General features: G+C 37.1%; 1 protein-coding gene and 1 non-coding gene across 3 annotated transcripts in view; one reads left to right on the plus strand and one right to left on the minus strand.

Annotated features, from left to right (window-relative positions):
- Uqcc1 (ubiquinol-cytochrome c reductase complex assembly factor 1) overlaps positions 1–13,894 on the minus strand; it is a 91,594-nt gene that overhangs the window by 56,901 nt on the left and 20,799 nt on the right. For both annotated transcript variants that reach the window (XM_005329890.5, XM_040274177.2), the window contains exons 5-6: positions 9,938–10,010; positions 1,256–1,313 (exon numbers count right to left, since the gene is read on the minus strand). In XM_005329890.5, coding sequence (XP_005329947.1) covers positions 1,256–1,313; positions 9,938–10,010 — 131 coding nt within the window. The remainder of the gene's footprint in view (positions 1–1,255; positions 1,314–9,937; positions 10,011–13,894) is intronic.
- LOC120886935 (U6 spliceosomal RNA) lies at positions 12,163–12,269 on the plus strand. Its single transcript, XR_005730119.2, has one exon. It is a non-coding gene; the product is annotated as a U6 spliceosomal RNA (small nuclear RNA).

The raw sequence follows: 13,894 nt of genomic DNA on the forward strand, positions 1-13,894 counted from the left end.
ACCTCTGCAGTCCTCGGCTCTTGAAAAAGTAGTTTTCCTCTCACTATATCCAGCTTCCCTTCCACACCCTCTCCCTAACCTTCACCTTAAAGAGCAGAGGAAGACAGTGTGCCTTCTCAGCCACCTAAAAGCCATAGCACATTTCAAAGAATAACAGGTAAAGCTAGGAAGGGATTTGATATTGCAGCTTTCTCTGTGATCCCAACATCACTACTTATTCACATTTATTACAGAACTTAGCCATTTCAAATTATAACAGATCATTTTACATGTTTTAGTTTCCCCCATTACACTGGGAGATTCTTGAGAATCCAAGCAAAGTGCTCTCAGGACATAGTGCATTCAATAAACTAACAACTCATGAAAAAATAACACAAAATAAAATGCCACCCTAGGCACCTTAGCCAAACTCAGTGATGGTGTGAGTTTAAACGAAACATTTCAGAAGTGATCAAAACCAAAAAGTCTTTATATAGTAGTCAGCAATGTGATGCAAGGCTCAGCTGAAGGCAATTTCAAACAAGGGTCCTTTTGACAGGGCGGCCATTGCCCAGATCCTCAGATACTATGGTCAAAGCAGTAAACGTGGTTCTCCAGAATGTACTTCCCCAAGATCTGGCAGTTTGAAAATACATTCCCCAGCCCCCCACTTCAACGACTACTATATCCCTCTGACCTTTAATACTGTGTAACAGTAGATGAAAAATTGATTTTCTTTGGCTACTTATTTCATACCTGAAGAAAAAATATACTGTTTAAGGTGTCAAATATTTTTACACGCAACAAACCTGGCATGAATCTAACCTGTATGCACATTTTGGAGGTACAGGCGTAAATGTCAGTGCTATAATTTGTTATAGGGTTTCTGATGACCAGCAGTGAAAATGACCACGGTTTCTCACAATTCAAACCACTTTTACGTAAATGTGAACTTTTCCTAAAACAGCCAAGGGAGAGAACTTTCCATCCAAGCTCATAGAGTCCCTTAGAGATACTGATAGCATTGTTCACTGGGTTAGGTGTTCTTTCAAAAAAATCCTACAAATATTAGTTTCTTTCTGGGCCTATGCTTTGACCTTTAATAAAAATGTGCTTCAAGACACCAGTTATTAAAATGAAAGGAACAATTTTTCATGTCTGAACAACTGCCATTTCACATAATCAGGCCCTCAGAAGGCCATACCTTACAAGTCAGCAGTGTTTAAAAAAAAAAAAAAAAAAAAAATTGGTTCCTTCATTTAAATTGCTCACTTACCAAACATGAAGTAGGGTTATAAGAAACCATGAATTGAAAGTATCAGGCATCTGGCACCCTAGAAAATAATAATAAAGCATAAATGTGAGAATTTAGATGAAGCATATTAATTATATTTAAAATACTGGTAAGGGTTTGTTCAATGAAAATATTTGGCAGTGTAGTACTCTCAGATTATGCTACTACAGAGAAGAGTGGTGGAAACATAAGGCAAGACCATGGGTTGAAAGAGTACTGCATACAGTATTCCAGCTTTCTAGTTTCAGCCTTTGCTATATGGCCTTGGGCAAATCACGTCCTTCCTCTCAGTCTCAGTTTTCTCATTTTGCACAAGGTGGCCTAGATAGTCCCTAGGATACCCTCCAACTTCCACATGATTCTATAGTATTTTCCCTTCCTGGGCTTGAATTCTATTTTTTTTTTAATAAGCACTAATAAGACTAAGCTATATTCTCAGCCCTGATCTGTAATCTTTTTTTTAAATATTTTATTTACATTTTAGTTTTCGGCAGACACAATATTTTTGTTTGTATGTGGTGCTGAGGATCGGACCCGGGCTGCACTCATGCCAGGGGAGTGCAATACCACTTGAGCCATATCCCCAGCCCCATGGGCTTGAATTCTAAAAATCTAAGCGAAGACCACCTCCCCTACTCTACTCAAATATCATCTTTTTTTCCACTGTAGCCTTACTGAGAAATTTAAGCCTTTCTGGTCTCCTTTTCTTATCTTCTTTAAGGTGACCCAGTGGTGTGGTCATGGTTATACTTAACGATTTACCCAAATAACCAGGAGAAAAAAGTGGGATTCTTGAGAGTTGTAGCTGAACAAGAAAGCAGATTTTACCTAATCAAAGGCTTTCATCACCCCCAGGAATGACAAAACTGGGCAGGGCTTCTTCTTGGTTTCAGATCCCACAAATCAGATCTGTGATCAAACATCCAAGCCTCTCAATTCTCAGATCTCTAAAATGTTTCTGGCTGGAAAAGGGATCTCCCACTGAATGTGCCCTCCTTATTACATGACAAGGAGAAAAGCTGGAGCAAAAGGATGAAGAAGCAAGAGAATCTGAGAAATGTGGACACTTCTGGCAGAGTCTATCCTTTGGAGCAATGACTCAAGAAAGAAGTCGAATTCTCTTTCAGCAATTGATGAGGTATACAATTACTAAATGATAATGAATAGGGATCACTTGGAGATAAAAACATAGGCATGATCCTTTGAGGTACACTAACACTACCAATACTAATAAGGAGCAGAAATTCATTGTGGGTTTACTATGTGCCAGACATTATGTGCTTCACATGTATTAGCTCAACCAATCCTCCCAACAACCCTATTAGGTAAGAATTGATATTATCCTCATTTGACAGGTGAGAAAACTTAGAGAGATTAAGATAATTGCTCAAAGTCATATAGCCATGAAATAAGACACCTGGCATCAAATTCACATCTGCTTGATTCCAAATACTATGCTCTTTTTGGTGGGGAGTGTGTGTGTGTGTGTGTGTGTGTGTGTGTGTGTGTGTGTGTGGTACAGGAAATTGAATCTACTATGGAGCTATATCCCCAACCCTTTTTATTTTTTATTTTGAGACAGGATCTCACTAAATTGCCCAGGCTGACCTCAAATTGGTAACCCACCTGCCTCTGCCTCCTGAGTCACTGGGATTACAAGCATGCATCACAATGCCTGGCCCAAATACTGTGTTTTTAATTGCTACTCTAACTGCCTAAGAAGGGAAACCAACATCCAACAGGGCTCATGCTACATGCCAGGTCTACTACTAGTCATCTTAATATATTATCACACTTAATCTTCACTTTAAACCTGGAGGGAAGCACTGTAATCCTCTCTTTAGAGGTGAGGAAACAGACTCAGAAAGACTAAGTGACTTGCGGGCAGCCACAATATTAAGATGCTAGTGGCAGGGCTGGGGTTTGAATCCAGGTCTGTCACTAAGTGACACCAAAATACTCTGGAGAGCCTACTGGGAGGTGCCCTGCAGCTGTCAAGTGGACTTCCTCTCTGAGCCCAGCAGGAGGGAGGTGAAGGCTGGCCTGGCCAGGCTCAGCTATTAAGACACACGCCATCTGAGAGTGGGCCAACAGCCCTCCACCTAGAACCAGAATAGCCCTGAGAAACTCTCAAGCCTGGATCTGAAGTTGGGTCTTTTCTTGGATGCTAGAACAAAACATTAAAAAGAAAAGTTTTCTTGGAAGTCTGTCTTTCAATCTGGAAAATGAAATTTGGCTGCTTCTAAAGGACAATCTGTTCAACTGCTAACTCTACATCAAAGCTTCTCAGCAGCCTCCAGGAGCCTTTCCAATTTTCTCAGAGAGGGAATCAGCACTTAGACTGGAAAGCACAGACAGACAGACAGGCCAGCAGCTGGACCTGGGTCACAATTTCCCCTTCTTGGGGTCAGCTCAGGGCTGACGATGAGAAGAGAGCTGGTACATGATTGAGTCCTTGTACCCACTGGTGTTGAAACAGAAACCCACAGAGAAAAGCCCTAAAAATAACACCAATGAAGGCTGACTGTGAGCAACACAAAAGTAAAGCAGATTCTTTAGCTCGACCAAAAGTCCTTACATATTTCAAAATTAAAACCTGCAAAAGCCTTTGCAATGATCACATTCCTCCAGCGCATATATGGAGCATTATTTTCTGAGACTAGGTACACTTCCTTTCTTTACACCAAGTTAAAAAAAATTTAAATAATCCATTACTGTTGAAGGAAGGCAATATTAACACATTTTAATATGGGGTCAGGCTGGGTACTTTTAATCCCAGCAGCTCAGAAGGCTGAGGCAGGAGGATCACAAGTTCAAGGCCAGCCTCAGCAATGGCAAAGTGCTAAACAACTAAGTGAGACCCTGTCTCTAAATAAAATACAAAATACGGCTGGGGATGTGGCTCAGTGGTCAAGTGCCCCTGAGTTCAATCCCCAGTACAAAAATAAATAAATTATACACACACACACACACACACATATACACACACACAGAGTCAGACTGTATGGTTCAAAACCTTGACTCTTTCCCTTACTTGCTACATGACTCTGGGTTAAGTTATTTAGCCTCTCAGTGCCTCAGCTGTCTTCTCTGTATAAATGGGGAGAATAAGATAACCTACCTTAAACAGTCTTTGTGAGGATTAATTAGCTAAGGCCCATAAAATGTTTAATGAAATGGTTTGTATTTAATAGGCACTCAAAAAATACTTGTTATTGTTTTACAATAAATTATTTAAATATTAGGGTTTAAAGTATCTTTGAAAATCCTTACTAATAGTTAAGATTGCATCAAAAAAATGACAGGGGTGAACCTTGACTGAGTTTTGAACTAAGAACTTATTAATTAAGGCTTCTCCTCTCCAAGGTAATCAGCTTCTTAAGGACTAATGACAAAAACTCTGCAGGCAATGGTGTGGGATTAAATAAGTTTTACTGATTGGCCACCTCTACTCTAGTTGTTTTTTTTTTTTTTTTTTTGTACGCGGGATTGAACTTAGGGACACTCAACCACTGAGCCATATCCCCAGCCTTATTTTTTTTATTTTTTTTTTAAGAGACAGGATCTCACTGAATTGCCCAGTGCCTCACTTTTTGCTGAGGCTGGCTTTGAACTTAAGATCCTCCTGCCTTAGCCTCCTAAGCTACTAGGATTACAAGCGTGCACCACGTCGCCTGGCCAAACTGCTCTTAGTAGAACTGATCTCCTAACACCAGTCAGAAAACTGCCATGTATTGTAGGCAAGTATTGCTCGATTATGATGGGCAAGGGGCATTATTCAAACATCTTAGAAACAAAAGCAGTTGCTCATATTAGAAACAACAGTAGCTGAAAAAAAATTTTTTCATTTTAACACTTGTTATAAAAAATGTGCTGCATAGAGAGAGGCTAGGGTTGTGGCTCAGCAGTACAGCACTGGCCTCACAAAGGCACCACATAAAAATAAATAAAATAAAGGTATTGTGTCCAAATACCACTAAAAAATATATTTTTTAAAAAATGTGCTGCTTTCCAATATTTATGAATTCTCTAAACATCCATTTTTTTATAAACTTTTGACAATAATTTTGTAATCAGAGAAGAAAATCTATTTATTTTCAACAATTAAATTCAATTAAACTTAAAAAAGAATGAAAGAAAAGAACAGAAGCTACTAAGGTATCTTATCACTCAGAATCCCCAATATCTAACTCTCTAGATTTAAACCTATGAACGCCAAGGCTGTGAAATGACAGAGAGTCTATAACTCTTTTGTGAGAGACTGTCCAGAAGTTTGACAGGCATAACATATTGTGAGTAAACAACTCACTCACATATAATCCTCAAGAAAGGGCTCTGGCTTCACTTTTGCTGAGGAAGGATAATGCTGGCCAGTTGCCTGAGGCTCTCAAGTCTCAGGACTCTAAAAGGTAAGCCCTACAAAATCGAACATCAGAGTGAACAATGGCCAATGTAAAGGTGTGACAGGATATGTGTTTGTGTGTGTGTGTGTGTGTGTGTGTTTGTGTGTTTCCTTTTCTGATTCTAAACTTGCCTGGCCTACTCTATAGAATCCAAGCGACAAGAAATTCTCATTATTTTAAAGATTTTTTTTTTTAATCTTTTGCCTCCAGATGGTACTTTCCAAATTTGCTCCCTTTTTATTCACTAGCTGTACTTGAAACCACTTTGGTTTGATTTTAAAACTTAACCTACCCATGAATGATAAAGATGAGTATACTACAAATGAACTACTATTGGTCTTTAAGGGCAATTTTCTAAGTCTTAGAAAATCTTAGACCCTAGAGGGGTGTCACTGAAATATTTACTGACACCTTAGACAACTATATTGAATGACAAAGCTAAGACAAAGCTCGCTGAGATATATACACCATAGCATAGTTTATACAACACTAACACACATCTCACAGATGTGGCTCTCATTGAAATATAATCAAGTATGCTGGGCGCAGTGGCACATGCCTATAATCCCAGTGCCTTAGGAGGCTAAGGCAGGACGATCACAAATTCAAGGCCAGCCTCAGCAATTTAGTGAGTTCCTAAGCAATCTGGCAAGACCTTATCTCAAAAAACAAAAAGGGCTAGGGATGTGGTTCAGAGGTAAAGCATCTGGGTTCAATCCCTAGTACCAACATAATAGTAAAATTATTAATATAGATCACAATTCCTAACCTGCAGTTATATTCATTCACAGGCAATGTTACAGTGAGAAAATCTCTAGATTTTAAGAAAGACAACACAGGTACAAGGCCTGGCTCTCAACTGTTTCTGAAAACAAAACAAAAATAAACTTTTCTTAAGTTTGTAGTTTACAACAGGCTATGAATTGAAACTTCACATATTAACTTAGATATGTAATAATAATCTTATTATTCGACACTATAATACTAAGTAGCTAAAGAACCTTCAATAATGAAGAGCTTATTAAAACAAAATAGCTCGTAAACATTCTTTTAAATTAAGTATACTAAATTTAAGTTACTGTTGAATAAAATAATAATAGATATCTGAGGATGAAGTTTTTATTCAAAAGAGCAGCCAGATATGGTGGCACACACCTGAAATCTCAACTACTCAGGAAACTGAAGCAGGGATAACAGGTTTGAGACCAGTGTGGGCAACTCAGCAAAATCTTGTCTAAAAATAAAATTAAAAAAAAAAAAGAATTGTCGGGCTGGGGTTGTAGCTCAGTGGTACATCACTTGCCTAGCACATGTGAGGCACTGGGTTGGATCCTCAGCACCACATAAAAATAAATTTTAAAAAATAAAGGTATTGTGTCCATCTACAATTAAAATTTTTTTTAAAAAAAAGGACTGGGGCCAAGTGCAGTGGCACAAGCCTGTGATCCTGGTGGCTTTAGAGGCTGAGGCAGGAGAATGGCAAGTTCAAAGCCAGCCTCAGTGAAAGTGAGGCACTAAGCAATTCAGTGAGACCATATCTCTAAATAAAATACAAAACAGGGCTGGGGATGTGGCTAGGTGGTCGAGTGCCCCTGAATTCAATCCCCAGAACCCAAAAAGAAAAGAAAGACTGGAGATGAGCTCAGTATGCACAAGGAACTGGGTTCAATACCCAGCACCACAAATAAAAGAAAAAGAAAAAGAAAAAAATATGTATGTATACATGATGGGAAATATTTAAGTATATGAATTCAAGAAACCACTTAAGGAAAAAAATAGCTTTTAATAATAATAGTTTATTCATTATGTAGGAAATTATATTTCCTCCTTTTGGACTAATTCATCCTACAATGAGAAATTGTTATAGCTTTTTTTTTTAATTTTTATTTTTTTTATTGGTTGTTCAAAACATTACAAAGCTCATGATGTATCATCTTTCATACATTTGACTCAATTGGGTTATGAACTCCCATTTTTACCCCAAATACAAATTGCAGAATCACATCGGTTACACACTCACATTTTTACCTAATGGCATATAAGTGACTGTTGTATTCTGCTACCTTTCCTATCCCCTTCTATCCCCCTTCCCCTCCCCACCCATCATCCTTCTCTACCTCATCTGCTGTTGTTCAATTCTCTCCCTTGTTTCCCCCCCTTTCCCCTCACATCCTCTTCTATGTAATTTTGTATAACATTGAGGGTCTCCTACCATTTCCATATGTTTTCCCTTCTCTCTCCCTTTCTCTCCCCCCACTCGTCTTTGTTTAATGTTAATCTTTTCCTCATGCTCTTCCTCCCTGTTCTTAGTTGCTCTCTTTATATCAAAGAAGACATTTGGCATTTGTTTTTTAAGGATTGGCTAGCTTCACTTAGCATAATCTGCTCTAATGCCATCCATTTCCCTGCAAATTCTATGATTTTGTCATTTTTTATTGCTGCGTAGTACTCCATTTTGTATAGATGCCACTTTTTTTTTATCCATTCATCTATTGATGGGCATCTAGGTTGGTTCCACAGTCTAGCTATTGTGAATTGTGCCGCTATGATCATTGATGTGGCAGTATTCCTATAGTACGCTCTTTTAAGATCCTCAGGGAATAGTCCGAGGAGGGCGATAGCTGGGTCAAATGGTGGATCCATTCCCAGCTTTCCCAGGTATCTCCATACTGCTTTCCAAATTGGCCTTACCAATTTGCAGTCCCACCAGCAGTGTACAAGTGTACCCTTTTCCCCACATCCTCGCCAACACTTATTGTTGTTTGACTTCATAATGGCTGCCAATCTTACTGGAGTGAGATGGTATCTTAGGGTGGTTTTGATTTGCATGAGAAATTGTTATAGCTTTTGACGAAGAATAAGTAAGAAATGGAAAATGGACAATTAATTGGGATTACAACTGAATATGGTACTTCAAGTCTCTAATGTCAGTCTGCTGAAACAGTAAAATAAAACAACTTGTGTTTGATTTTTAAAAACAGAATAGTTATTGGGGCTGAGACTGTAGCTCATTGGCAGAGCACTCGCCTAGCACATGTAAGGCACTGGGTTCAATCCTTAGCACCACATAAAAATGAAACAAATAAAATAAAGGCATGCTGTCCATCTATGACTACAAAAAAATTTTTTAAAACAGAATAGTTATTAAATAATCAAGACTGCATCTATCTTTCTTCATTATTGCTAACATATACAATAATGAACATTAATGCAACACATTATTAATGTGTGGTCAGAAAACAATATCAGATTCATAAACCTTCTAGGTGTTTGCTCTTTTGAGGAAATGGCTATACTATAGCATGCTCTTCCTTCTAAATGGAACTGGAACTGGAAATGGTTTTAATTCTTCCAGTAATTTCATAAGTACTCATTTTAAATAACTTTGTTAATAGCTACAACAGTTTATAGCATCAAAATTAATATTGTATTGATAAAATCAACATCCAGGGGAGGTCTAAGCTAGTAAAACCCTTTTGGAAAGCAATTTATCAATCAGCTATAAACAATAAAATTCTATGAGCCTTTTAAACCAATAGTCCTTTAACAGAAGAAAAATCTTGAGGCTTACTCCAGAATTGACTAAAACAATTAAAAACTAGAAACAAAGGAAGAATGACTGGCAAAAAGTCCATGTCAAAATGCTAACTAAGGGCTGGGGCTGTAGCTCAGTGAGGCACTGGTTTGATCTTTAGCACTGCATAGAAATAAACAAATAAAATAAAGGCATGCTGTCCACACACAACTACCCCCCAAAAAATTTGTTTAAATGCTAATTAAAACATCCTCATGGGCTGAGGATGTGGCTCAAGCGGTAGCACGCTCGCTGGCATGCGTGCGGCCCAGGTTCGATCCTCAGCACCACATACCAACAAAGATGTTATGTCTGCCAAGAACTAAAAAAAATAAATATTAAAAAAAAAAAAGTTTGTTGAAAAAAAAAAAAAAACATCCTCAATGTAAAACAGGTATGGTCACTACAAGTTCTCTGACTTAAAAAAGACACATGTACAGGAGGATGATAAAGTCAAAGTACTAGACAAATTTGTAGGGGTTTTCCAAATTTGTTAAAAAAAATTATTTATTTCTATTAATCTGTTGTTTTTTATTCTACCAAGAGAAAAACAGCTTGTATTATATACTTTGTGCAGGAAAAATTGTTTCACAAATGATTTTTTAAATGTCTATCCTATTAAAATGCATCCATAAAAATGAAAAATAGATTCACTTTCCTGTCCAGAATTATTAAATGGTAACTTACTTAGAAAGAATTCCTCGAAGTCAGTTTTCTCCACACAGCTAGTATACATGCGCAGGGCTGCAATCTTAATTTTCTAGACAAAGAGAACAAAAAACTTAACACAGGACCAAGAGGATATTCCAGTATCATAAGAAATGGGTCATAAAATCATACATTTCTTCAACTAGAAGGGTCTAAAACCTATCTCTAGGCAATTTAATCTAATAACAGTTTTTTTCCCCCCCCAGGAACACTTAACCATTGAGCCACACATCCCTAGGCCCCCACTCCCCCTGCCTTTTTTTTTTTTTTTTTTTTGAGACAGGATATTGCTAATTGGCTTAACCCCTGGCCAAGATGCATGCAGACTGACTTTAAATTTGCCATCCTCCTGCCTGAGGGAAAGGATCCCTATAATCCCTAGCCGTGCAGAGATTACGGGTGTGCACCACACCTCCGCACCCAGCTGACATTTTTTTCAAGCCATTTTCTAGCCACAACTTTATACAATGTTAAGAATGTTAGCATGAAAATGTCAAAAGATTTCTCTCAATACTTAAATGAAATCACTCCTTTTAATTTTTCACCACATGTGAACTTCTAAGCCGATGTTCAACATTATCCACAACAACTCTTTATACTCTGAAATCCTTTATATTAAAAAATTACTTAGGGTTGGGGTTGTAGCTCAGTGGTAAAGAACTTGCCTAGTACTGGTGAGGCACTGGATTCAATCCTCAGCACGCATAAAAATAAATAAATAAAATTACCTATTATTTTTACCAAAATCAAATAAAAACCTTTCATCTTTTCCTCAAAAACATTACTAATCAGTCTAAAAATCTTTTATTTTTGGGGGGGGGGGATCTTTTCCATATTGTCTTTAGTTTTAATAGTTTCTAGATTAACAATACTGTATATATAAACAAAAGTTTCTAATGAATATAAAATACAGTAGAACACTCAACCTTTTTCTATTTCCCAAAGTAATAAGAATTTTCTCAGGATTTTATTTATTTGTTTGTTTGTTTGTTTGTTTGTTTTTGGTGCCAGGGATACTGTACCACTGAGCCACATCACATCTCTATCCCTTTTTGTTTTTTTTTTTAATTTTTTTTTAAATATTTATTTTTAGTTGGACACAATACCTTTATTTCACTTATTTATGTTTATGTGGTGCTCAGGATCGAACCCAGGGTCTCACAAGTGCGAGGCGAGCGCTCTGCCACTGAGCCACAACTCCAGGCCCCCTTTTTATTTTTAGACAGGATCTTACTAAGTTGCTTGGGGCCTTGCTAAATTGTTGAGGCTGGCCTCAAACTTGCAATCCTCCTGCCTTCAACCTCCCAAGTCACTGAGATTACAGGCGTATGCCACGCTGCCCAGCTTAGGATCTTGATATAAATGACAATTCTAACTTATTTGCTAACCTATATACTTAAGATTTGTATATTTTACTGTATGTAATTTATGCCTTAATAAAGACAAATTTAAAAATCAAAAGTAAATTCCTTTGAATTGTGCCTGATGTGACATCATATACCTGGAATCCCTGCTACTCAGGAGGCTGGGCAGAAAGATCATTAGTTTGAGACCAGCCTAAGCAATTTAGTGATACCTTGTCTCAAAATGAAATTAGGAAGGTGTGGGGATGTAGTGCAATGGTAGAGGCAAGCACAAGGCAAGCACAAGCCCTGGGTTCAATCCCCAGTACTGGGTAGGGGAGGGGAAGAGCTAAACTTAATTGTTAAAAGTCTGAAGACCAACTCAGTGCTACAGAAACATATTTCCAACGATTTTTAAAACATCTCATTAAGAGGGCAAGGTATCACACACCTGTAATCCCAGGAGGCTGAGGTGGGAGGATTGAAAGTTCAAGGCTAACCTCAGCAACTCAATGAGACCCTGTCTAAAACAAACAAACAAACAAAAAAAAAGTGGGGAGCTAAGGACATGACTCAGTGGGAAAGTGCCCTTGGATTCAATCCCCAGAACCCCCCCACCAAAAAATTTTTTTTCCATTAAGGATACAACTAACTTAAATTAGCACATCAAGGAAACCACTTGTAGAAGTTTTATTTTTCTTTCTTAAAAAGACAGGAAGGGGCTGGTGTTGTGGCTCAGCTGTAGAGCGCTTGACTAGTAAGCCCTGGGTTCGATCCTCAGCACCACATAAAAATAAAAAAACAAAATAAAGGTATTGTGTACAACTAAAAAATAAATATTTTTTAAAAAAAGACAGGGAAGTGTTCTCTTCAGCAGCACATATACTAAAATTGGAATGATAAAGAAAAGATTAGCATTGCCCCTTCGCAAGAATGACACACAAATCTGTGAAGCGTTCCATATTTTTGTGTACAACCAGTGACTTGAAAAATTGTGCTCTATATGTGTAATATATATATTGCATATATATATGTATATATATATTGCATTCTGCCATCATATATAAATAAATAATTTAGTAAAAATAAAATAATTTTTAAAAAAGGAAAAGTTAAAACTCAAATATGCAAACAAAAACATGCACAGACTAAGAATGGCATAGCAATTGAAGACAAGCAATGTCCAATTCACTGGAACTGTTAATAAAACTTCAAATCACCAAAGATAAACTATACTCAATGCTATACAATGTTCATATTTTTCTATACATTCTAGAGTCAAAAAAAAAACACCCCAAAACCAAAACAGTATCTCTGATGAGCAGAAATGCCTACAATAAATTAAGCCAGGATTATGTTTCTGATTGTAATGAAAATTTGTTAATTTGAGGTCTATCACATTTTCAAAGCCTTTTATCTAAAGCTTATATGGAAAAAAACCAAAAACAAACAAATGAAAATCAGATATATAAGTCTGGGGAATAAATCAGCAGTTTAGAAGTCTACCTTTAAATAAAATTCATGGTAAAACTCTAAAAAAGAAGAGCAAATTAAACCGAAAAGCAAGCAGAAAGAATGATAGCCTAAAAAATAGAAACCAATGAAAAATAATATAGAAAATCAAAGAACCTAAATTTGGTTCTTTTAAAATATCAGTAAAATTAGCCAGAGGGGAGGAAGAAAAGAAAATACTGGGGAATCACAGTAACCAAATTATATTGTTACATGTACAAATATGTAACAATAAATCTCACCATTATGTATAATAATTATGTACAACTATAATGCATCAATAAAAATATGGAAAAAATAAAATCAAACTGGAAAAATTTGAAAATAAATAAATAAAATTAGCCAGATTTATCAAAGAAATAAAACAGAAGATTTAAAGTGCCAATATCAAGAATCAGAGAGGGGACATAACTACATATCTTAAAGGCATTAATAGGATAATGAGAGAATATTATGAACAACCATGGGCAATGAATGTGATTACTTAAATGAAATGGGCAGATTTTTGAAAGCTACAAACTAGCAAAACTCACAAGGATAAATAAATAACAGGTATAGTCCTGTATCTCTCAAAGAAACTTGATTTGTGGTTAAAAACTTTCCCATAAAGAAAACTGCAGGTCCAGATGGCATCTTACAGAATTACACCCAATATTTATTTTTATTTTGTGCTACTGGGAATTAACTTGGGAGACCCTCAACCACTGAGCTATATCCCTCAATCCCTTTTACTTTTTGTTTTGAGACAAGGGTTTCCTTAAATTCCTAGGCTGACCTCAAGCCTGAGATCTTCCTGTCTCAGCCTTCCTGGTTCCTGAGATTATAGGCATGTACCATCACACGTGGCTCGTGTCATTTCTTTAAATGTTGGTTACAGCCATACACTCTTCTAATCCCAGCAACTCCAAGGCTAAGGCAGGAGGACTAGAAGGCTGAGGCAGGAAGATTGCAAGTTCAAGGCCAGCCTAGGCAACTTAGTGAAACCCAGTCTCAAAACAAAAAAATAAAAAGGGCTGGAGTACGTAACTCAGCAGTAGAGCACCCCTGGATGGGATTCCCAGTATTTAAAAAAAAAAGGAAA

The sequence above is a fragment of the Ictidomys tridecemlineatus genome, chromosome 5 (genome assembly GCF_052094955.1).
Source record: "Ictidomys tridecemlineatus isolate mIctTri1 chromosome 5, mIctTri1.hap1, whole genome shotgun sequence".
Lineage (NCBI taxonomy): Eukaryota > Metazoa > Chordata > Mammalia > Rodentia > Sciuridae > Ictidomys > Ictidomys tridecemlineatus.